The 23,813-nt window shown below is 41.1% G+C and overlaps 1 protein-coding gene across 3 annotated transcripts in view; it reads left to right on the top strand.

Annotated features, from left to right (window-relative positions):
• Positions 1-23,813, top strand: part of ralgapa2 (Ral GTPase activating protein catalytic subunit alpha 2) — an 84,471-nt gene that overhangs the window by 5,772 nt on the left and 54,886 nt on the right. For all 3 annotated transcript variants that reach the window (XM_069151874.1, XM_069151872.1, XM_069151873.1), the window contains exons 2-7: positions 11,996-12,106; positions 12,474-12,523; positions 21,231-21,288; positions 22,789-22,832; positions 22,986-23,166; positions 23,378-23,493. In XM_069151874.1, the coding sequence (XP_069007975.1) occupies positions 11,996-12,106; positions 12,474-12,523; positions 21,231-21,288; positions 22,789-22,832; positions 22,986-23,166; positions 23,378-23,493 (560 nt within the window). The remainder of the gene's footprint in view (positions 1-11,995; positions 12,107-12,473; positions 12,524-21,230; positions 21,289-22,788; positions 22,833-22,985; positions 23,167-23,377; positions 23,494-23,813) is intronic.

Below are 23,813 nucleotides of genomic sequence, written 5' to 3'. Positions count from 1 at the left end.
CACTCGACTTCTGATTCTCCCTCTTTTGTAAAACACTCAGGTCGAAGCTGTGAACAACATCATCCTCTTGTCATCTTTTATCCCACACGATGTGGAGCTGATATCAACCGTTTAAAGGTGTAGTGTAGTTCAGTGTTACTATCATATCAAAGAATCATCAGGGGATTCGCTAGCTTTTATGGCCTTGAGGCTTCTGTGTTATTTCTTTACATGCTATCACACATTTACTGGGTTTAGATTTATTGTAAATCATAATGGATTAATTGTTCTTTCTGACACTAATTAGAACCCTCTAAGTAATAAGAAATACCTAAATATAAGATAAACATTGCATTTGAAGCATCATTATTAGGTCTCTCACTGACAATATTAATGACTATATTGAAAAGACTATGTGCTCTTTAGGCTCGTTGACATTAGGACATTGTGACGGGAGTAACGCATTACAACCAGACGCCGGTAAAAAACAGGGGAAATAAAGAACGAAAGTCGCATGTAGTAATTGATTTGGAGATTAAAATGACTATTTGAATATTATAAATTGGTGACTCATCCCTAGTTTGTGGTTAGTTTCTGGAGTTTTGAAAGTGAAATGTGGTCCCATTCTTGCCTGATAGAGGATTTCAGCTGCTCAACAGTTTGTTGTATTGTTCATGTCCTGATGCTCCAGATGTTTTCAATGATTGACAGGTCTGGACTGCAGGAGGCCAGTTTATCAGCGGACTCTTCTACTAGAGAACCATGCTGTTGGAATACGTGCAGAATGTGGTTGGACGTTGTTCTGCTGAAATAAACAAGACCTTCCCTGAAAGAGACGTTGTCTGGATGGCAGCATATGTTGCTCCAAAACCTGAATATATCATTCAGCATTAATGCTTCCTTCCCAAATGTGCAACCTGTCCATGCCATGTTCACTAATGGTGCTCTCCTCTTTAGCCCAGAGGATGCGCCGTCCATTAATTCCTAAAAGATAAAAAAATAAAATAAATTATTTGTCAGACCACAGCACAGTTTTTTGCTTTGTCTAAATCCATCTTATATGAGCTCAGACTCGGACTAAGCAGCAGCGTTTCTGGGTCAGGTTTATATATAGTTTCTTCTTTGCATGGTAGAGTTTAAACCTGCATTTGTTTTATTTGTTTTTATTTCTTTATTGAAGTGTTCCTGAGCCCATGCAGTGATTTCCACTCCAGAATAGTGTGTTTTTAATGCAGTGCTGCCTGAGGGCCCGAAGATCACCACCATCCAATATTGGTTTCCAGCCTTGTCCCTTGTGTTCAGAGATTTCTCCAGATTCTCTGAATCTTTTAATGATATTATGAACCGTAGACGATGAAATCCACTAATTCTTTGTAGTTTTACGTTGAGGAACATTATTCTTAGATTGTTGAACTATTTTCCAACACAGTCTTTCACAGAGTGGTGAACTTCTCCCCATCTTCACTGCTGAGAGACTCTGCCTCTATAGGATGCCTTTTTTTTATGCACAATCATGTTACTGACCTGTTGTCAGGTAACCTAATTAGTTGTGAGATGCTCCACCATTCTTTTTTTTTTTTTTTTGCATTACACAACTTTTCCATTCTTTTTTTGACCCTGTCCCACCTTTTTTGAAACATGTTCTTATTGCTTCACATTTTTAAATCATTCTATTCTGTTTTTATTTACATTTTACACAGCGTCCAAACTTCTTTGGAAACGGGGTTGTAGAATTAGCCTGGTGTTACCGGACCCCAATTTCATCACCTAGATATATGTGTCTGGCTGCGCTCCACAGGGTATTGTTTCCAGTCCTTGTAACGATCGGGTGTAGACCTCAGGCTAATTTTGGATCTATTGGATGCATATGCACCAAAACTGTTACACTGCTGCAACTACAAACGCTGGCTTCAGCATTATTGTACTGAAAATGGCCTCTAATAGGTCCACCTTTCAGGGTGGCTGAGCGAACGTTACCTGTGTTTCCAGATATGGTGGCAGCGAATAAAACAGAAGCTGTGAGCAAAGTGTGGCGAAGCCAGCCTATTGTAGAATATCACTTGGGGTAATGGATCGCTGCGTTTACATGGAACTTGTGAGCTAGTGGGTACAACATGAGAAGTTGTGCAGTATGCTTAGCATTCAAGTGGTTAAGTTGTAAAAATCTAAATTTTCCTCAGACATAGGCTATTACATAAGTTATAAAGACAAACTCTACATGACTAAAAATACAATATATTAGCTTAACAAACTTCCATGGCCACTTACGTAAACATCAGCAAACACAACACAATTGGTAAACTTGAGGCTTACAGAAAATTTTGAGTTCCAACGTCGTGAATACCACATGAGGGTTCATATGGGCTCTTCTCAAGTACATGGTGAATACGACCCCATTTAAGTGCAGCAAGGCAAGTTTATTTGTGTAGCACATTTCAACAAGGCAATTCAAAGTGCTTCACATAAAACCATTAAAAGCATCAAAACATCAGGCAAAGGAAAAGCAAATTTAAAAACAATTAAGAACATTGATTGAAACATTAAAAACAGTCATTAATACATTAAACAAGCTAAAAATAGAATGAAAGTTGCAGTGCAGTTTAAGAAATAAAATACAGTAATGAAATGCAGGAAATTGATCAACATCCTTGAGTCTGGTTCAGTTGAAGGCAGCAGCAAACAGAAAAGTCTTCAATCTTGATTTGAAGCAGCTGAGAGTCTCAGCAGATCTGCAGCTTTCTGGGAGTTTGTTCCAGATATGTGGAGCAGAAAAACTGGACGCTGTTTCTCCATGTTTAGTTCTGACTCTGGGGACAGAAAGGAGACTCGTCCCAGACGACCTGAAGGGTCGGGATGGTTCAGAAGGTTGCAGCAGATCACAAATGTATTTTGGACCTAAACCATTCAGTGTTTTATAAACCAACAGCAGGATTTTAAAGTGGATTCATGTTGGACAGGAAGTCAGTGTAAAGACCTCAGAACTGGAGTGACGTGATCCAGTTTCCTGGTCTTAGTGAGGACTCGAGCTGCAGCGCTCTGAATCAGCTGCAGCGTTCTGACTGACTTTTTACAGAGACCCTTAAACACACCGTTACAGTAGTCCAGTCTACTGAAGATGAATGCATGGACACGTTTTTCCAAATCCTGTTGAGACACAAGTCCTCTAATCCTCGATATATTCTTCAGGTGATGGTAGGCTGATTTTGTAACTGTCTTGATATGTCTGTTCAGATTGAGGTCTGAATCCAAAACTACAGATTTCTGGCTCGATTTGTGGTTTTTAACATCAGAGATTGAAGCTGAGCGCTGACTTTCAATTGTTCATCTTTGGCCCCAAAAACAATGACTTCAGTTTTATCTTTGTTTAATTGAAGACAATTTTGGCACATCCAGTTGTTGATTTGTTCAATGCATTTACAACCTTTGTATGGGATTATAGTCCCCTGGTGATATAGTTATGTAGATTTGTGTGTCGTCTGCATAATTATGATAACACACTTTGTTTCTTTCCATAATCTGAGCCAGTGGAAGCATGTAGATGTTGAACAGAAGAGGCCCCAGAATTTAACCTTGAGGAACACCACATGTCCTTTTAGTGCGCTCTGATGTGTAATTAGCTGCAGACACAAAGTATTCTCGGTCCTTCAAGTAGGATTCAAACCAGTTTAGTGCCAGAGTCCCACCCAGATTTCTACTCTGTCTAGTAGTATGTCGTGATCGACCGTGTTGAATGCAGCACTGAGATCCAGTAATACTAAGAATGAAATTCTGCCACTGTCTGTGTTTAAGTGGATGTCATTGAAAACCTTAACAAGAGCAGTTTCAGTCCTGTGGTGCTGTCGAAAGCCTGACTGGAAGACATCAAAACACTTATTTACGGCCAAGAAGTTGTTCAGCTGTTGAAAAACCGCCTTTTCAATTATTTTACTTAAAAATGGGAGGTTTGATATTGGCCTGTAATTTTTCATTGTTGCGGAGTCTAAATTTGCCTTTAGCAGATAACTTTGCTTTTTTTTTTTTTTCCAAGTGAAAGTGGGATTAATCGCAGTTTAGTGGACCTGGCAAGCAAATAGCTGCAGGTGTAAAGAATAAGGTGAGAGATTAGCTCTACAATAGGAACTATTTAGGACAATCTCTCCCTGTCCTGCTGTTGAAGTGTGTGACATCCAAAGTGGTGGCAGTGTCAAGATAAGGATTTGGCAGTACAAAGAAGTCCTGTACTGCATTTCCTAGGTCATTAGAATAGCAAATCATGGCATGATAAAGCAGAGAAGCTTTCTGTTGCACATCATAATAATTACTAGTACAACATCACTAAACCTCAGTGACTGGAAGGGCGACTGGTATTTTTAGGTACTGGAGTGTGTTCAAACCACAGTAATGGCAGTTTGTCAAATCAGCAACATATCCTGTCAGAGTTTGCTATTATGGACCGTTACGGGTTACGGGATAGATGGTACCTTTTTTGAGACCACAAGAAGAGCAAACTGCAATGTTCTCGGCATTTACAACAAACCAGAGTTAAAATATGTCACTGACTTATGTCTCTGTCTGGCTTGACATTAATACTTCAATCAATTTCATAGTCCAGCATCTATCATTTGTATTTCAAATGTAACCCATTCACTAGTTTTACACATTTGCTGTTTAAGACTTTTTCCTAGATTTCTTTTAATTTTTATTTCTGGAAAGGTTTCATATATAACCGAGTATGGACTTGTTTCATTATGATCTAACAGGTGACTGCTAAATATACACATATACTTGTGTGCTAGACCTCTATACTAAAACATTTAGTAGTGTTCTTTCTTGGCCTTGTTTTTATGTTTCCAGTTTGTGGCATCACCGTCATGTTTTAGAAATTTCTTAAAACCCTAATTTCAAATATGATGCAAATCACATGGTGTTGAATAGAGGGCTTTTTTCTTTTGGCTACTGGCCTGGTGAAGATCAGGAGATAGTAAAATACCAGTGTGCTTTGTTCTGCTGGGGATGATTTTACACAACACCCAGTGAAAAACCAGTTTGTCCAGTTCCTCTGTTTACCTGTCCTGCTTCTATAATAGACAAACCTAAAACCAAGAGCTGTTTACTGTTGCAGCATAAGCTATTAAGATTTGATCTCATAGTGGATTTACATTGTATGTTGCCTTTCTGAATGTTCGAGCTCCTACTAATCTCCAGTGGATTTAAAGCCAAAGAAAAAGAAGCACTTAGCCTCGGCTTACAGTTTTAGCCCAGATTGTACCTCAGACGTGTTCTAGGCTGGTAAATGAAGTGTACTCGTGGATGATACACAGATTTTCAACAAGAATATCCCTTATGTGAACTCCCAAGTGAAGAAATTTGGGGGGAAAAAAAAGATTTGGTAGGTAGAGTTTCTGGCCAAAACACATCTCCAAAATTTATGTGACCTTGGCCTCAGGTGAATTGTTGGATTTTATTCGGCTGGATGAAAGCTAAAATTAGGAAACAATTAAGATATTACTTTCTATACTTGTTTTGCATTTATCTTTAATTTGGGTTTAGAAGAAATGAATGTCCCTTGTGTTGATATAGGTGATGATTTTAAGTAGTTGCATTGCCAGTTTAGCAGCTCTTCAGTGTTCAGCTGCCAAGATAAACCACTCTAACGTGTTGGCTCAGGCTGGGATAAGGTCAGGCTTTGCCAGTTCTGCCGTGACTGTTTCACACTGTGCTCTGTGTCGTCCCATAGGCGCCAATCTGTTACACAGCGAGACGCTGTCTGTAAGTCACCAGGCTTTCATGCAGTGTTTGGCATATTAGCCTCATAATGAAATTACAGACGGGCATATATGGTCTTATATGATTATATGAGAGAGCAGCATGCTTTGCTCTGTTGCTTTAGCCTGGCAGCATGTTAATCATTCTTTGTGAATCAACTGCTTGGAAAGGATGATACATGGCTCAGCCAAGTCAGATTTCCCCCCGCTCAGAATCGTCCAGCTTGAAAACTCAAAGCTTTATAAAATAGACCAAGCCATAAAAAGATGAATCTCTTTTTAATACTGATAGAGAAAACAAAGTCAGTGACCCGAATCAACCTCCTGATAAGAAACATACATTTTTCCAAGTAAGGGCTGAATTATGATTGACATCTCCAGACTGGCACAGTTTGGATCATGTTCAACTATTATTGCCAGCTTTGTATTATCAAGGCCTCAAATGAGGCTCACACTAACTGCTGCCTTTTGCATCATGTGACCGGCTCGCCCTCCTCAGCTGGTGCAGCAGATTTATGATTAACCTTGTTTCACTGTGGTCAATCATCAACCTGTCGTAGGTCACAAAGCACTTTTGCTGCTCTGCTGTTTTTCTGACAACAGACATCACATAAAATACAATATAGCATCCAGAACCATTAACTTAAACTTGTGCTGTTAAAAAGTAGTATACATGTTAAAAACATAAATCAATGACAAGTATCTTTTTTTTTTTTTAAGTTTTCCATCTCCACAGTCACAGCCACAGTCCTCCTTTGATTTTAGAAAACCATTTAGGAAGGAAAGCGCCGTCCACGGTGCATCTGTCAGCTTCCACATTAACTGCCCCCCCATATCTCCTCTCCTATGTGTTGGCAGTGGCAGCCACTAGGCATCCCTGTGCCGGGACCCTTAAAGAGTCCTCTGTGTCTCATGAGCACACAGCCAAAGAAACATATCAGTCTTTTCTCTCTCCTCATCTCCTGTCTGGCAAGAATATAGTGCACCTGCAGTGTTAGTTAGCCCAGAGCTAATGCAAATCAGTGTGTGTCTCATCAAAGGCTCGATAAGACTGCTTTCTGTGTATGACATGGCATATTAATGATTCAGCAGTTGCCTACAGAGTTAAACATGGTTTGACAGAAGCGTTGACCACTGAATGTGAAGTGTTATTGTGTGTGTTTTATGCTGATTAAGTTTGAACAGAGGAATATGGGCCTGACATTTGTGTTGTACCAAATGCTTCCGCCGACGAGATGATCTTCACCTGTTTGGTTAATAAGCCCAGTGGGCCCACTGCTGGGTCCACTCTCTTACTGCTTGCTGGGCAAACCTCAGTTCATGAGAATAGCAAGCAATCAGAAGACGCAATTATCCACATCAGGCATCAAATTCTGTTGCCTAGCCCAAAAGATGGATGGTGCCTGTTTTTCCATAGTTACCTTATGCAAGGTTGTTATGCACCGAGGTATTCCATAGAGTTACTTGCTGTAACAGCGTGGGGCGGTTAAAACCACCCGGTCACTCTTTGCCCTCAGAAGCCACAGTGAACTACATGGAGACTTCAGTGATGTAATGATGACGACCTGATATGTCAGAATACAGGTTCTATGCAGCCAGAGGGTGAAAAATAGCAGCATGATCTTTCAGAATATTTCATATATCTTTTGTAAATGAGGATTAGCTGATAATATCTGCTGCCTTAAAACACTTAGAGAAGATGCTGTGGGGTTTTTTTGCCCTCCGAAATATTAAATTATGGTCCTCAGCTTTGGCTAAAGCTTTTCCTCTGACATTGGGGTGGAACATCTGCCCTTCCCAGAGATTTAACAGGAAACATATTACAATGGAGAACACTGTCATCCAACCCAAACCTGCCATGACTGGGCAGTTTGGTATGTGTTTATCAATTCCACCGCATACGTTTGCAGATCTCTGAATTATTAAATCATCACTGCCAGCAGGATCCAGATGATTGTTCAGGCAGTTTTTAGTCAGTTAACTGAAATTGGCGAATTTGTGATCGGAATAATTCATGAAAATTCAAGACATCTGCTGCCAAATCAAGTATTTTTGATCACAATAATCACAAAAATACTCCGTGTAATTCTGGAGGGACTGGTTAAGAATAGGCTGGCTTGATGATCCCTTTGCAGAATAGTCAGCTTTTACTGCATTTTTGGCAACCAATGGGAACTAGCTGAGTATTTACTTTCACTGTCCACTTTATTAGGAACACCATACTAATAGGGTAGGACTTTTCCTTGATCTCCAAAAAGCTTCAGTTCTGAATCCACAAAAATGTCTGAACTGTTCACCATGGGTTTATACTGTTGATGACAAATTGTTTGCCTCAGCAAAAATTTTAATTTATCAGACCAAGTTATGATTTTCCAGTTTCCAACTGTCCAGTTTTATTGAGTGCCTGCAGCAGGCTCACGGGAATGTAACCTGATGCGGTCTTCTGCTTTGATGCATTACACTACTGCCACATGATTGGCTGGTTCAATCCTTGCATGAACTGCAGCTGCACAGGTGTCCATACTGCTTCAGTCTGTAAAAAGTCTTTTTGGCACTCTCAACCTCAACAAAAAGTGCTGTTGTTTGTGAACACCAGCGTAACGGCCCTGTGTGATCCCAGCTTTTTACAGCTGCTCTTTATCTCTGTCTTCCTGTCTTTAACAATAGTATTATGCAGACGGAGGGGTTTCAATTGCAGGACAAAGTTTTCTGTTGGGTTCAGAGGATGCAGTGTCATCCCAGACATTTGCAGGGCCAAGAGAACCGGTTCTGACTCTTTCTGTCCACTTGCTGTTGTCCGAGAAGTCAGTGAAAGCCATTGAGGAAAGAATCTGTCTGAATATCTACAATGCTGACAATCATTGTACGACATCGTGTCAGCCAAAGATTTTCTTTCCTTAAAGCAACCCCTGAAGCAGAGAGCTTTTTATTTTCCTGCATTAATAACTGACATTATCATGACGTTTTAGAGAATTTGGATGACAAGGTTTGAATAGTTTTGGTATAACTTTATTTAGCCTGGACAGTAGTTACCAGCAGTGGTAATGTTCACTCTGAATCACATAGATCAACTGTCTTTGAACGTGACTACTGGAGGGTTGGTTAGTGTTCAGTCAGTCTTTTCCATGATGGATTAAATCCACCTGAGACAATTATTCTTTGTCAAAAGTCCTGTGATCTCCTTTAAAAAGATTCCCCTCCTCCCCTGAAGGCCGTTGTCCCATCCGTCCTGCTCCAGTGACTGGTTGGGGCTGTTTGATCCGATGGGGAGCGGTGAGTCTGAAGCTGGAGGGCTCTGATAGCTGACATGCAGCATGACATATGAAATTGATCCACCCCCAACAACTTTTCTTGCACCCAATAATATCACATGTTAGACTCATTAAAAAAGCAATTATAATAGAGTTCCTTTTCTCCTTTGTCTGTTTCACTTACACAAGGGTGTCATTTTCAATGATATAAGATTTCTTTTTCAGTTATGTTTATATTGCACCAAATAATAATTATAGTTATTTTTGGTCACTTTACATAGGAAGGTCAAGTCCAGTCTGTAAGTGTAGTTAGAGCCTTCGGTATTATATCCAGTTATATATTATAACCTCATATTAAACTAATATATTGAAACTAACCATTGCCCTTGAGCAAGCCACGCGGCTTTCTCCACTGCAGAGAGAGAAAACAACGTCATTATTTAGTTAGACATGTTCTTTATTAATGTTAGGCAACACAGTATCTACCTGGTTAATGATCTTAAACAGAGGCAGTATTAATACGGCAGCTGTCTGAGAGGAGATCTGTTACTCTCTAATGATCACTGCAGGGATCATCATTGCTCTTCCCAGTAACGTTTGTCTTAAGGTCTATAGTGTGTGACCGTGGTCACTCATGTCAGTGTGTGTGTGTGCTTAAATCTGCATTGAGCAGGTGTGATTAGTTTCTTGCCAATATCACCTAAAATAATTTCACAGTTAATTGTGATAGATGTTTTATGAATGTAAAGTATGTTTTTTACAATGCACGTGCATAAAACCTATCTTGAAAGTAGACATTCCTTTTCAGTTATTTGCTCTACGCAATAAACAGAAAATCAAGGATTTCTACCTTTAGTAACATTTATTGAACAGCGACATCACTTTTTAGACAACAGCTGCGGTTTGATTTTAAGGGTAGGAGCAAGTGAAGGAATTGATTTACTAAACATATCACTTTATTGCATTCGAGGCCCATCACTTACATTATGGCCCTTTGAACTCTCTGACAGCCATTGTATCACATGGGATTCCCTTATGATGGCTGAAAAACAGAAAGCACTCATGCCTTTGACTGGATTTTCCCATCATGCATCTTCATTATCCCTTCCCTAATCTCAGGGCAAAGATAAGTCATCTGAGTCTTTGTCACATAATACATCATTCTTGCACTCCCCAGGAGCTGGGCAGCCTCTGGGACTCTTCCAGTTTGCCATGTGGTGGAGAGAATTGTAACAGAAGGTGAACTTTAATTGCTGTAATTTTGCCAGGACTCCTCCTGGCCTATATTTGATTATCCAGAACAGGCCTTTCTGAAATTGTACAAGTAAGGCAAAGAACACAAGTAGTGCTCTTTACACTAAGAAGTAGGGATTTAGTCAGTGCCAGTTTGTTTGTGTAAACTGGTATATGACCCATAGAAACGCACATTCAGCATAACTCTACAACTTTACAAACAAAACAAACATTTTCCAATAAAATACAATGCAGTTCAATACAATACAATAAAACATATCCATTTAGTTAAAAAGGATTCAAGTATCAGAATGAGTCTTTCAGCTGGATGATGATCCAAATCATTCCAGCTGCCTGTTGAAGGTTTCTGTATTTTAGCCTGGAAATCAGTCAGGAATCAATCAGGAAACTTTCACCACAGCTGGTTGATTCGATGCCCACACATTGTCTACCCTGTATTTATCTTATAAAACCTAACAAACTTCTTTTTGTTTCTTCAAAATAAATACTGTTTACTCTGACATTTTTTTTAACTTGTACTTATTTACTTGTACTTTAAAAGTGGGCTTTACAGAGTGTCCAAATATGTCTTTGGTACGATGTCCATTGTACCTCCGGCTGGAACAACAGCAGACTATTTCCTGAGTGGATCTTCTGTATTGCTTTGGCTTTTGCTAAAACACACTCTTCTAGTCAACATCAATGGAAAGGTTGTGAAGAGCGGTAATCCTCAAAATACCAGTTGAACGTAAATTCAGTTGCACAATCATGTGATTTCCTGTTAAAAGATGAGAGTTGTACTGGGAGTTTTACCATCTGAAACTGTACAGATTTAATATGAATGATTTATACTCCATCACACCATAAAGAGAGAAGGAGCACTTTTAAAGGAATTGTGAAATGATAGATTAATGAGTCAGCGTTGTTTTTCTATACCTCTAAAATCATGTTACCATCCTGGTTACAGGTGAGCAGTGGGTGAAGTTACAGGGGAGGAAGTCAAATAGGTGCAGGCTGCAAAATAGGGAACATTTGTGCAGCGGTGATGTTACACACTGTCACTTCTGAATTAAAGAGACAGAAAGTTATGATTTCCAGTTACAAAGAGACTCGCCCACCGCTGGGAAGCGTTCAGGTGTCTGGATATTGGTGGCAATGAACGCCGCGCCACTGGCAGGTGAACTTGCGCCAATAAGCAGGCGAATAAACGCCTCGCAGCGGGCTGGTGGCGTTGTGCTGTTGGTCAGCTGAATGAATGCTGTGCAACTCGCTGGTGACGTTGCACCATGAATTGTCCAAATGCCTCAAAATTCAAATTAAGAGCCTTCTAAGAGTTTCACAGGAGTCCAGCAATATACTTGGTTTCACCTAATCTTGTTCTTTAATTACATTTTGTATTCATTTTTTTTTTTTTTTTGCTTTTTTTTTTTCTAAAGAAAAAATGTGTATGAAAATATGAGCAAATACAATAATTGTCAATTAAACCAAACCAAAGGTTTAAACTCTCAAATCTTTGTTATTGTACATTTTGACCCCTCCAGAGATGGCGGAAGAAAGGTTTAATGAATGTTGACAGTTCTGTCAAGTTTTCAAGAAAACTCAGATTTTCGTGGGTATTTTCAAACCTGCTTTGGTTTCAGAAGGTTTTTTCAGAGTGCTGTAGGTCTTAATGGGTTAAATGATGGATTCATGAACTGTAATGCAGCTTTGCAGACTGGTGAATTACAAATATAAGCTATAGCACATTACTGATTTTTCACACAATGACGGTGTTTCCTTTCTTCACAGATAACATCGACAAGAGTGAACTGAAGTCATTCTTTGAGAGCAACAGTTCTCAGATTTATTTTATCTTCTATGAAAATTTCATTACACTGGAAAGCAACTTAAAACAAAAAGGTAAGTACCATTTTGTTTGTCCACTCACTAGTTGGCTGCTGCCCTCAACGATTGATCAGTTATTACCTTTTGTTCCTGCTCTGTATGATACATGACATGGCAAAGATTATTTTCTCTGCTCCACAATTTAAGTACATTGAGCGTAAGCGCTTAGAGAATCATTTTCTGATTATGTCCAGTATGATTGTGCGGACTGAGCCGGCCTCCAACACTTTGGGGGTAGGAGATTCTCTCCCTCGGGGTGTATCCGCTCATGGTAACACAAAATGGTCCCATAGTATTGTTACATTATTGATGAGGCTAATGCAGTACAGCTTCAGGTTATGTGTTTAAACCTCTTACTAAAAGCTCTTTCTTTTCTTTTCAGGGAACAAATCTCAAAGGGAGGAGCTGGACTCCATCCTCTTTATTTTTGAAGTAAGTTTATGTGCTGATTTGTACTAAAAGTTGCTACAACCTGTTTACTGCTGGACTCGAGGTGGGATCATAGCTTCCACTGAATTTAGAAATGAAAGTCAGATGTGCAGCTCAATCATTTCCCAGTCGGCGTTCAGTCCACGTCTTGTTTTTAAAACCCAGGTTTGTATGCAAATCAGGGAAGGTCTGTCTCGTTCCTGTGTGCTACATGTTGTTGGCTCTATGGCCCCTCCCTCTGTATTTCTGAATGCAGGTTAAAGTCCCCTACCTTGTTCTCCCACCTGACTGCGAAGGCAGATCAAGTTTCCAATACAAACAGTCAGCTCTCCAGTTACATTTGCTCAGGGCAGAGCTGGAAAGAAGGCAGATCACTTTTTGTCCCTTTTTGTACGGTATGGCTTGTCCTAGTTTTTGATCACCTGGGAGCAGTGTTGAAGTGTTCCTTAAATTGTGTCTAACACTGAGTAAGTCACTCCAGCTACAGTAAGAAAGCACAGAAGAGGATCTTTAACTTTATAATCATCTCCAGTTTATTATAGTATCCTGCTATAGTGTGCCTGCAGCGATGGATTCCTAATTTGCTAGTCAGGCATATCTAATGCAACTTGGCCTCTTAAACACATGTTTTCATGGTATTATATTGTTGTGCTGTCTGGATGATAATGCACGTGGTAATGCAATTCAGAGCATTAAAAAGCTTTGTATCTATCGCCATGTCCCACTTTTTGGATGTTATATATAAGTTTCTAATGAAAGGAAAATTGGTGAACCCCTCCTATTTTAAAGAAAGGACAACTTACTGGGTTTCTTCACTTTTCACTAAGAAAGCCACCTTCCACATATCCAGCCATCTGACCTGTAAATAAAGCCTGGATTCATGCCTCCTACATATTTATGGAGTCATCTTTTCTGAAAGATCAAATATTGAAAGCAGCTTAACCCTCATTTGTCCCTATTTAGCCCCGCCTGTGCCAACGTGTGCTTTTCCCCGTGCACTGAGCAGATAAGCTGGCTGTGAGTGGTGTGCAGGACAGATACAGGCTGCTTTGATCCGGAGCGTTGCTGCTCTGTGCGGACTTTCTCTTTACACCGTATTAGATTAGGCTTGTTGGATCATATATGGTCATGAATGTGATGTCAATGAATATGTGTGCTCACAAACATGCACTACTAATGTGTATTATGTTATCCCAGAGTTTATATTCATTAACATGGGGACTTGGCATATGTAGTAACAGATGAATTAATAACAATATTTTCAGGCAAGTGTATTGAGTAATCTGATCATTTTCTTTTCTGAAACAAGCAGATATGTAGAGCTAATATTGAATTTAAGTATATAGCTTATGTGTTATAAACCAAGTTTCCCAATGCAGGGATATTACTTTCTGTAGATGGTATCATACGTTCTAGATCCAGGAACAAACCAACCAATACAGGAGCCCTCGCAGCCTTTGTCCAGCCTCAGAGCAGTGAGAGTGGCCTATGAATGGATAATGGCTGGAACAAAAGCCATTTTGCAGCCCGTGCTTGGCGACACACTTTAATGCTGTATGACGGGTTAAGAAGAACAGCACAGTTCAGCGTTGCTTCCCTTGTACTTCTTTCTAAGAATTCCCATGGAAAGCCACATTTCTGTGCTCATGTCTCCAGGGAGATAATGTGCTTCCTCACTCTCTGTCACCTGACAACCTCCTTGCATTCAAATCTGGCTGACACATACAGTACATGTCTCCAGCATGTGTTTGCTCCGAGCTGGCTATGTGGGGATTACTTTGCTGTCGTGATGAGGTATATGACCCCTTTTTGTGGGCTGCTGTGGGGGAGTAGGATCTCCCGTGCTGAGTCTGTTTGAGTAATGGATATCTAGAGGGGGTAATCTTTTGTCCCTCTCCCTAAACTCGGCTGGAGCACTCCACCCCCACCCCACCAGAAGCCATCGCCATTCCCTTCCAGGATTTCTTTGTGTATGCTGCCACAGAGGCATCCACCATGGCAGCCGCTGATGCTGCATGAGAACCGGCAGATCTGATATTTGTGAGAATGCAACAGCATTGCTGTGGATTCAGAATACAAAGATCCCTTTTCATCTCTCACAGCACCTTTTATTTTAATATAGCTTCAGTGTAAGCTAAGGTGTTTAACACTAATGTATTCTGTACCCTTCTACAAACTTTGATCTGGTATTGATTGACTATTATTATCACAGAACAACTCCTTTTCTCCTCCACTGTTTTTTTTTTTTTTTTTTTTATGGCCACATCAGATCTCATAACATTTTGTGTCAAACTCTGCAAATTTGCAATTGGGACCCTTAAAATGCTTCAGGAGGCTTCAGGCAGTTACAGTACATTTAAGATTTTGCAGATGCAGTAAACCAGTGGTCAATAAAATGTGTGTAACTCAGGTGTTTATGTTGATTAGGCAGCGAAACCTGGAATACTGTCTCACCAGGTAAAAGCTCTACGGAGCTGCACACCATTCATGCACAACAAGGGTAGTAGTCTCAGTACTCTAAGGTCCACCCTTGTATTTACAAAGAGTTTTAGACCATCAATATTTGGTGTTTATACAGTAGTTGGTATTTGAGACAATGTCTGTTTTCGATTGGATTATTTTGTGTGTCCCTCTGGCAGCCATTTCTATATTATATTGGCGTCAAGATTACTTTTTTCTAATCACTTCTTATGTCAACTCTTGCTTCTGCACAGCTCCAATGTGAGCAAGTCTTTACATTACATTACATTTCATTTAGCTGACGCTTTTAACCAAAGCGACTTACAATAAGTTCATTTCAACCATGAGGGTTCAGAACCAGAACAACAAGAATCAAGAAAATACAATTTCTTCCAGAAAGCCAAACTACAAAGTTCTGTCAGTAAGTTCTATTTTAAGATACTAAAGTTGTACTGTTCAAGGTAAAGTCTGAAGAGGTGTGTTTTTAGTTTGTGGTGGAAGATGTACAGAGTTTCTGCTGTCCTGATGTCGGTGGAGCTCATTCTACCATTTAGGAGCCAGGACAGCAAACAGTTGTGATTTTGTAGAGTGTTTAGCTCAGTGAGGAGCAACAAGCTGATTGGTAGAAGCAGGGTGGAGGGAGGGGCTGGGATGTAGGGTTGGACCATGTCCTGGAGAAAGAGGAGGAGCGGAGGAGGAGGAGCGGAGTAGTGCGAGTGAATCTAGGAGGTTAAAGACCAGTCGAGCTGCTGCATTCTGGATGAGCTGCAGAGGTCAGATGGTACTAACAGGTAGACCTGCCAGGAGGGAGTTACAGTAGACTAGGTGTGAGATGACCAGAACCTGGACCAGAACCTGCACCTCCTTCTGAGTGAGAAGAGGACGTATTCTCCTGATGTTGTGCAGCATGTATCTACAGGAACGTGTTGTTGCAGTGATGTTGGCAGTAAGAGAGAGTTGACTGTCGAGTGTCTCCGAGGTTCTTATCAGTCAGGGTCGGGATAACAGAGTTGTTGAAGGTAGTAGTCAGGTCGAGGGTGGGAGAGTCTTTCTCTGGAAGGAAGAGCAGTTCGGTCTTGTGGAGATTGATTTCCAGGTGGTGTGAAGACATCCACTGAGAGATGTCAGTCAGACAGACAGAGATTCATGCTGCTACCTGTGTTTCAGATCTGGAAAAGAGAGGATCAGTTGGGTGTCATCAGCATAGCTGTGGTAGGAAAAGACATGCGAGTGAACGACAGAGCCGAGAGAGTCGGTGTACAGAGAGAAGAGGAGGGGACCCGGGACGGAGCCTTGAGGGACACCAGTAGTCAGAGGACAAGGTTCAGACACAGATCCTCTCCAAGTTACCCGGTAGGTGAGGTCGTTGAGGTAGGATGAGAACAGGGAGAGAGCAGAGCCTGAGACACCGAGGTCCTGAAGGAGGAAAGAAGGATCTGGTGGTTCACTGTGTCAAATGCAGGAGGTTACCAAGGTGAGAACTTGATTGGGAGACGGGGGGGGGGGGGGGGGGGGGGGGGGTGGAAGGGGATGAAGATGAAGTTGATGGAAATGTAGTTACAGAAGCTGGGTTTGAAAATGAGGAGCGCATATCATCTATCTTTTTTAGTAAAGTAGTTGACAAAGTGGCTTGGTAGAAGGATGGAGGGAGGAGGGGAGTGGGGGGGGTCAAGGAGGTTGGAAAAGATGGAGAAGACTTAGCAGTGAAAGGTTCTGAAAAGCTGCTGCTAAAAAACAGCAAATACACATCAAGTGTGAGACCACGCTCTGTTTTAGAGGACTGTTGTATCTGAGTGAGCGTCTCAAGCTTTAAGGGACTCCAGTTTGTTTGCGGGACAGGTTAAAGGACAGGTTGTGGGAAAGGTTAAGGGACAGGTTGCGGGATAGGTTAAAGGACAGGTTGTGGGACAGATTAAGGGACAGGTTGTGGGAAAGGTTAAGGGACAGGTTGTGGGACAGGTTAAGGGACAGGTTGTGGGACAGATTAAGGGACAGGTTGTGGGACAGGTTAAGGGACAGGTTGCGGGATAGGTTAAAGGACAGGTTGTGGGACAGATTAAGGGACAGGTTGTGGGACAGGTTGTGGGAAAGGTTAAGGGACAGGTTGTGGGACAGGTTGTGGGAAAGGTTGTGGGACAGGTTGTGGGACAGCCCTACACCAACAACACTCAGACGGAAATGTGTGCACGTCCCCTTTGTCTTCAGGATGTGACCTCACTATGAACTGTAGTCCGTCATCCGGACCTGACTGCATTTTGAATTCCCCCCCGTCATCCTCTCTGTGAATTCCCGCCATCCCCATTTAGATTTGAGGCTTGACTTACTTATGTAGTTAAATCTGTGTTTTTACATGTTGACCTTGTGTTGGATGGATAACTGACTTGGGACAGAGCAAACGTCAGGGGATTACGTTCAAAGAGTCAGAATGTTTTTCTTTCAAAATTGCAGCACATCAGGAGCTTTTGCCTGATTTCCTTTCATTTAACCAGAGATTAAGAACAACATGTTTTGATGTCCCTGGACAAAATAGCAGCACGGTTATAAGAGTCACACAAAACACAGTGAACAGAGGAAAATGGAGGACTTGAGAAAGGAAGACCTTTTAAGTTGGACTGAGGCTTAATATTCTTTACCTGGCAGAGCTCGTGGCAAACATACGACTGACTGACTTGCGTTCATTTAAATGCCACACTGAACCTCAACACGTGAACGCTGTATACATTAATTCAAAATAATAGTAAGTAGGCAATTAATAACAGTGTAAGTCTGTGTCATGGACGGCCATTTACTGTCCTATTTGTTTCTTGTACCATCTTCTTCTAAATGAATATCTCGGGTAGAGTAACTAAATGTTGGCTATTGTGTCAAAAACACTTTTCGTCCTAATTTTCACTTTTCTCTAATTTCTTCTTGTATAGTTATGATCAGTGTTGTGAAAGTTACGTTTGAACTGTAATGGGCTACATATTCGTAGTTACCCTGTTAAATATGTAATAAGTGTATTTGAGTTCATGTTAGTAATGAAACTTAGAACATTTAATCACTCTTCTAAAATATGTTTTGAACAGGGCAATAAAGCTGAAAAGTTCCAGAAAATACATGTAAACTAGGCAGTTCAAACCTCACCTGTCAAACTGTTATTAAAAGATCTTCCATATGACTTTTATTAACATCGGAGCATTTGGATTTTAAGGCTACTGTTCACAATATTTTGATACCGTTTCCAAAATGAATCTTTGTACATGTTTGTTTTGTGCAATGGCGTCGCCAACCGCCTTGTTGGGGTTTCTATGCACTTTGATTGTAGGAGGTGAGAATTCAACCAAGAGAACCATAAAACAACACAGCTGTTTACTGGTTTGTAAAGGTTTTTCAAATGCAGCTCCTTTGTAATCAGATTACATTTACATTTATTTTGTAATTTCCCTGCATAACTCAATTACTCTGAACTAGTTACTCCCCAACACTGGTTATGACTGACGGTTCACCAGCAGGGCAATATTGATCAAATTAAATCATGTAGCTCTGGTCTGCACATGGAACTGACTGAGATGGATTTTGTGTACATTTTATAGATACAGAACACTTTTTATCTCTAGCAAGAGTATTGATTTGCCAGCTTAAAAACGTTATTAGCTCCCATCATGAAAAGAATTCAGCAATGGACAGAGAGGAAGCATGCTGCTGCTCTCAGACCAAAGAGGAATCTGAAGCTGATGGCTGAGCGAACTGGCATTGAGAGGGGGAGTGGGGGGGATCAGTCTGATTGTACTCTGCTGCTGCCCCCCACTGGCCACAGGTGAAAATTAATGACGCTGTTCACACTTGACGTTGTTTTGGAGTCAGTGTCTCATGCCTTAAGCTGTATTTAATGTGTTACTAGTTTGCTACTTTAATTCATAAATTGATCTTCACCAAAAGGAAGACATTTAGTTAGCATGTAAATATGTTTATTTACATTGGCCTTACCTGGTCCACACTGTTGGGACTTACCTCACTAAATATTTTAAACAATGCAAGTGTGTAACTGCTGTCTTTTTGCTGCAGTGCTTCAGGCCTACAGGTGATGCTCGTATCGGGGTCTCATTCCCTTTGTCCAACAAAATATATTCCGTCGTATTGCAAAGAACAAAGCTTCTGCATTTTAATTTATTCCCTCCACTATTTATTACTGTTTTCCAATCTCTGTTTTGTGATGGGGTTGACTCACTGCTCATGTTCTGATTACTGCATGCACGTGTCTATTTGTGTCTGTAGTTTCAGTGTATGTTTGTAGGTTAGCTATTTCATCGTGCAGTCGTCTCCAAGTTGTTAAAAATCATAAACAAATTGTAAATGAGTGAATTGCTTCTGAGAGTTCTGCATCTCTACTGCTGCCATCAGAAAGCCCTTGAAGACCACCTCTGTGAGCAGTGGATTCGGTGTCATGTTCAGGCTCTACTGCTGGAAACCTAAGTGCGGATCATGTAAATTTGTCAAGGCTGCTGTTGTACCACTATAATGCCCCTATCTTAATGCTGGAGTATGGCTGCAGATTAGAGTAACTCCACCAACCTCCAGTCCAGCAGACTTTGCATTCGCCCCATATCAGCCAGTAAATTCCTCATTGTTGCAGCCGCCGTTCCAGCTCCACAGGGAGGTTTTTTCTGAGCTATCTTCTCCATCTCATTCCCACTCTCTCTTCCTGGTGCTCTGTGAAGAGAGAGAAAGATGATGTTATTGTGTCCACACACACACACACACACACACACACACACACACACACACACACACACACACAGGGAAAGGCTTAAGCAGGCTACCCTGCTGTGTTACTGCCTAGCATAATGTCTCTGCTGGCGCAAGGAGACAGAGTGTACGGAGATGTAATAATCCCATGTGGGATCAATACCAAGGTGCAGTCACACGCCTGTACACGCATATCATCACGTCTGTGGATCAGAGAGAAGTTGAACAGCAAAGATAGTCATCCTGCGTCCCCTTAAAGTGACGTGTGCCTTTCAATATTTCCGCAGTCATTGATAATGACAAGGACTAAGTCTTAGAGGAGGAGATGGGAAAGTTAAAGATGGAGGATGATGAGGGACGAAGGAAGTTGTTGACAAACTGCAACACGGATGACGTGTAGGCCGCCACAGCTTGTGGCAACCACAGAGCACAAGGATGATATCACATGGCATTTTCCAGACCCGTGTTATTGTGACCATGTGAAGATTTGACACCAGAATACGATCGTTTGGTTGTCTAGGAAGAAGCAAAATGACATACGACACAAAATATTGTTCCTATCTCATTTGACGATTTACAACATTTATTGACGCAACCCAGCTAACACTTGTTTTATCTCAAAGCTATCGGTTTCATTAATCAAATAATTGAATCTACATAAGCTTTATTGTTGTGTCAACAAATGAAAACTAAATCTTGAGATGCTCCATTATTCTCCTTTTCCATAAAATGAAACCCTGTGTTTCCTCTCTCAGACGCTGCTGTAGCACTTTAAATCTGGGCTGGATACTTGTGTCATGCTCTTTATCCTTCTCTGGCCTGCGGTTCTCCCTCCAGGGCCGATGAACTTTTTATCGTGCCCACCAGCGCTGAGTGGGTCAGAGCTGCATACGTAAACCAGTAAAAGGACAGGCTTGACCTCTGCATTGCAATCATGAAGTCTTATTGGGTCAGTGATTAGGGTTTGATGAGAAGTGAGCCATTGGGCAGCAGTTGCCCACTGTGAAGCGATTATTAACTAGCCATGTGTGCACAGGCGCACACATCTGCTGCCCCCGGCCTTTTTTTCCTCATCTCTCCAGAGGGACCCAGTTAACCTGCCGCTGCATTCAAGAATAATGATAGGCTGCTGAAAGGTTAGGACGCACTAATTGAGTTGTAAAGCAGTTGTGGGTGAGGTGATGAGAGCTGTCCTGAGTCACCGGGGTCTGTGGACATGCGAGGCAAAGTAAAGGGAAAGAGCGAGGATGCTGCAATCCTTAAATATATACTGCTTTGCTCATAAAAGGCCACTTACCAGGGCAAAGTCAGCTGTTGTTTCCTCATTGATTCATTTTATGTTGAGCTATTCAGTTAATCAACTGTTTCAGCTCTAAAGAAAATATGGTCAGTTATTGGTGAAAGAATTTGGCTTCAAAATGTAACCTAATGAAAACCTTTTGCTGTCACTATTCCTGAAATTTACTCAACTTTAATAACTAATCCTTTAATTAACCTAATCATAACTTCTTTTTTTCATCAGAAAATTCTGCAACTTCTGCCTGAAAAAATCTACAACCGATGGCAGTTTCACAGTATAGGTATGTACTGCAAATGTTTTTCAGCATTGGAAATACTCTGCACCGCTACTGAGAACCGTTTTCTCTTTTTAACACTTGGCCGGTCGTACACTGTATTTGTCTTTATTTTTTGACCTTGTGAAACCTCTAAGATACACTTCAGGACAAAAAACATCACCACAATCAGCCTGGGTCGCCCATAATGGCAAGGAAATAATTAGTCTTAGAAGGAAGATGGAAATGGGTTATGCAAATGACCACTTCATTTGAAATGCAAATAAGTAATTGAATTATGCACGCATTATTTCAGTCCTTCACAAAAAAAAAAAAGGAAAACCCAAGAAGGAAGCGATAACCCTAATTACAACTGTTGTTTGGCAGCCTTTGGCAGCTAAACAGTCCAGGTCCAGATCCCTGTTGCAGATTGGCCTTTCCCTTTAGGCTAGTAATTTCAAACATATCAAAACTCATCGCTGGGTGGTTGCCCCGACAAATTCACTATTTTTACTGTCATTGGGCAACAAATCATAACAGGTTTGAAGCAGCCTCTTAGCCTCTCTTGCTCTCTCATATATTTTCTTTTCCACTCATCAGTTCAGGTGTCACCGGTCGAGAAGTGCAGATATTTATGTACTTCAGCCGAGATAACTTTTTCTTTCACATAATTTTACATCCAGTACGATTACTGACAGAGATTCAGTGCCTTGTGCCCTGCGGTGGGCAGAGTAGGTCACGAAAGGCATTAATGACTCGGTGGTTTTGCCGTTTCAGCTGAGGATAGCAAGGTCACAGACATTTCACATAAACCATTCAGATGCTGAATAAAATCCTCACAATTTTTATAATCCTGTTTCACCCTGCCCATGACCTATGAAAGGATTCCTTTACACTTTTATGTGTCCAACAATGGACGAAAGCAGACAAACACGTTTTTAAATACACAGGCACACATGCAAACATATCAGGTTTGTTAGCTTCTAAAAAAGATCTCTGTCGCTGCCACTTAAAGAGTCAAATCACTCAGTAAAGGGCCTTCTTCAACAGATCTTAAACACACCTGTGGAGTAGCTTGCCTTTTATTCTAACATAACAGTTTTAACCTTAATTCTGAATTTAAAATTCCCATTATGACCAGTCAAAATGTCTTTTAGCCCACAATGTCCTCATAAGAACAGTGCTGTCTGCAGCCTGTCGAGAGCACGTCCTAACTTAAACACACAGACTTCTTCTGCCCAAAGTACTTAGCAATCAGTGCAATGTCTCGTTTGATTACAGTGCAACCAGATTGCCTCATCAATGCATGTTACTGCCAACTGATATTAATTTTCATCAGGAAGATGTGAAGCCTTGCCATTCTACCCACGAGTTTGTCAAGGCCACCCATCAAGGTCAATTTGTCTCAGTGGAGATGGCAGCTTTGTGCTATTTGCTCTGTTTGCTTGTTCTGGAAGAGACTTTTTGAATATTTGAGTTGCTGAGTTCACGACAATTTCATTGTTTGTTTGTTTGTTTTTCCTTCAGGTTCTATTCTGAAAAAGCTTCTACACACTGGAAACTCATTCAAAGTAAGTGCTTTGATCCACTATAGCAGAGTTGTGAATGTTAATGTGCTAAATCTGGCTACGCTGTAGGTCACACAAAGTCCTGGGTTTGTTACACGGTTAGGATTAGCCTTTTTTTGTGTCTACATGAATACGACTCATTGTGCTCTTGTGTAGATCCGCTGTGAGGGGATCCGTCTCTTCCTGCTGTGGCTGCAGGCCCTGAGAGACAACTGTGCCGAGGAGCAGTTCCTTATCTTTGCCTGTCTAGTGCCAGGATTCCCTGCTGTGCCCTCCTCTCGAGGACCCTGCACCCTCGACACCATCATTTACAACCCCTTCTCCAACCCTCCAGATGGTGAGCCACGGCAGACACATGGGAATCCGCATGCTTCTATGGAATATGCATATTTATAATCATTAATACATTGTGTCATTTGCAGCCTTATAGGATGAAGGTGGTTCTTAAGGTCATCTAAAACATACTAGACTGATATTAGATTTAATAAGTTTGTGTCTGTGGAGAACTCTTGTTAAGTCAGGTCTCTTGTATCTGTGAATCTGAGCAGCGAAGGTGGTGCCTGAGGAGATTACCCCGCTGGTTCCAGCTGTGGTCGGAGAAAAAGCTGCAGATGACCCGACCTGTTACATCCTCGAAACTCTGCTCAAGTACATGGTCATCCAGGTAATAACTCAATTTTAGGGTAAAAGACAAGACAATATTTGGGAGATGCAGCTACTACAGTGGTGTTATCATAATGTAATATGGAACTAGGACAAAGAGCTTTGTTAGCATGGAGCGGTAACCGTGGCTCAGAATATAATGTCAACAGAGATGGATAAACCTCTGTTGGTGACAAAGAATAACACTAAAACTTGATTGTCTTGTTCTTTCTAGTTTTTGACTTGTAGGCAGCATCAAAATCATTCCATACATTGTTGTTTTTTTGTCTCTCGAAATGCTGTTTTCCTCTTTTGTGAAGCGTCCACCTCCACAAAGCATTT

The sequence above is a fragment of the Embiotoca jacksoni genome, unplaced genomic scaffold (genome assembly GCF_022577435.1).
Source record: "Embiotoca jacksoni isolate LCO1_2020_lvr unplaced genomic scaffold, fEmbJac1.0.p SCAF_18, whole genome shotgun sequence".
Lineage (NCBI taxonomy): Eukaryota > Metazoa > Chordata > Actinopteri > Embiotocidae > Embiotoca > Embiotoca jacksoni.
Note: the sequence above shows the minus strand (reverse complement) of the source record. Positions and strands in the feature narration are given on the sequence as shown.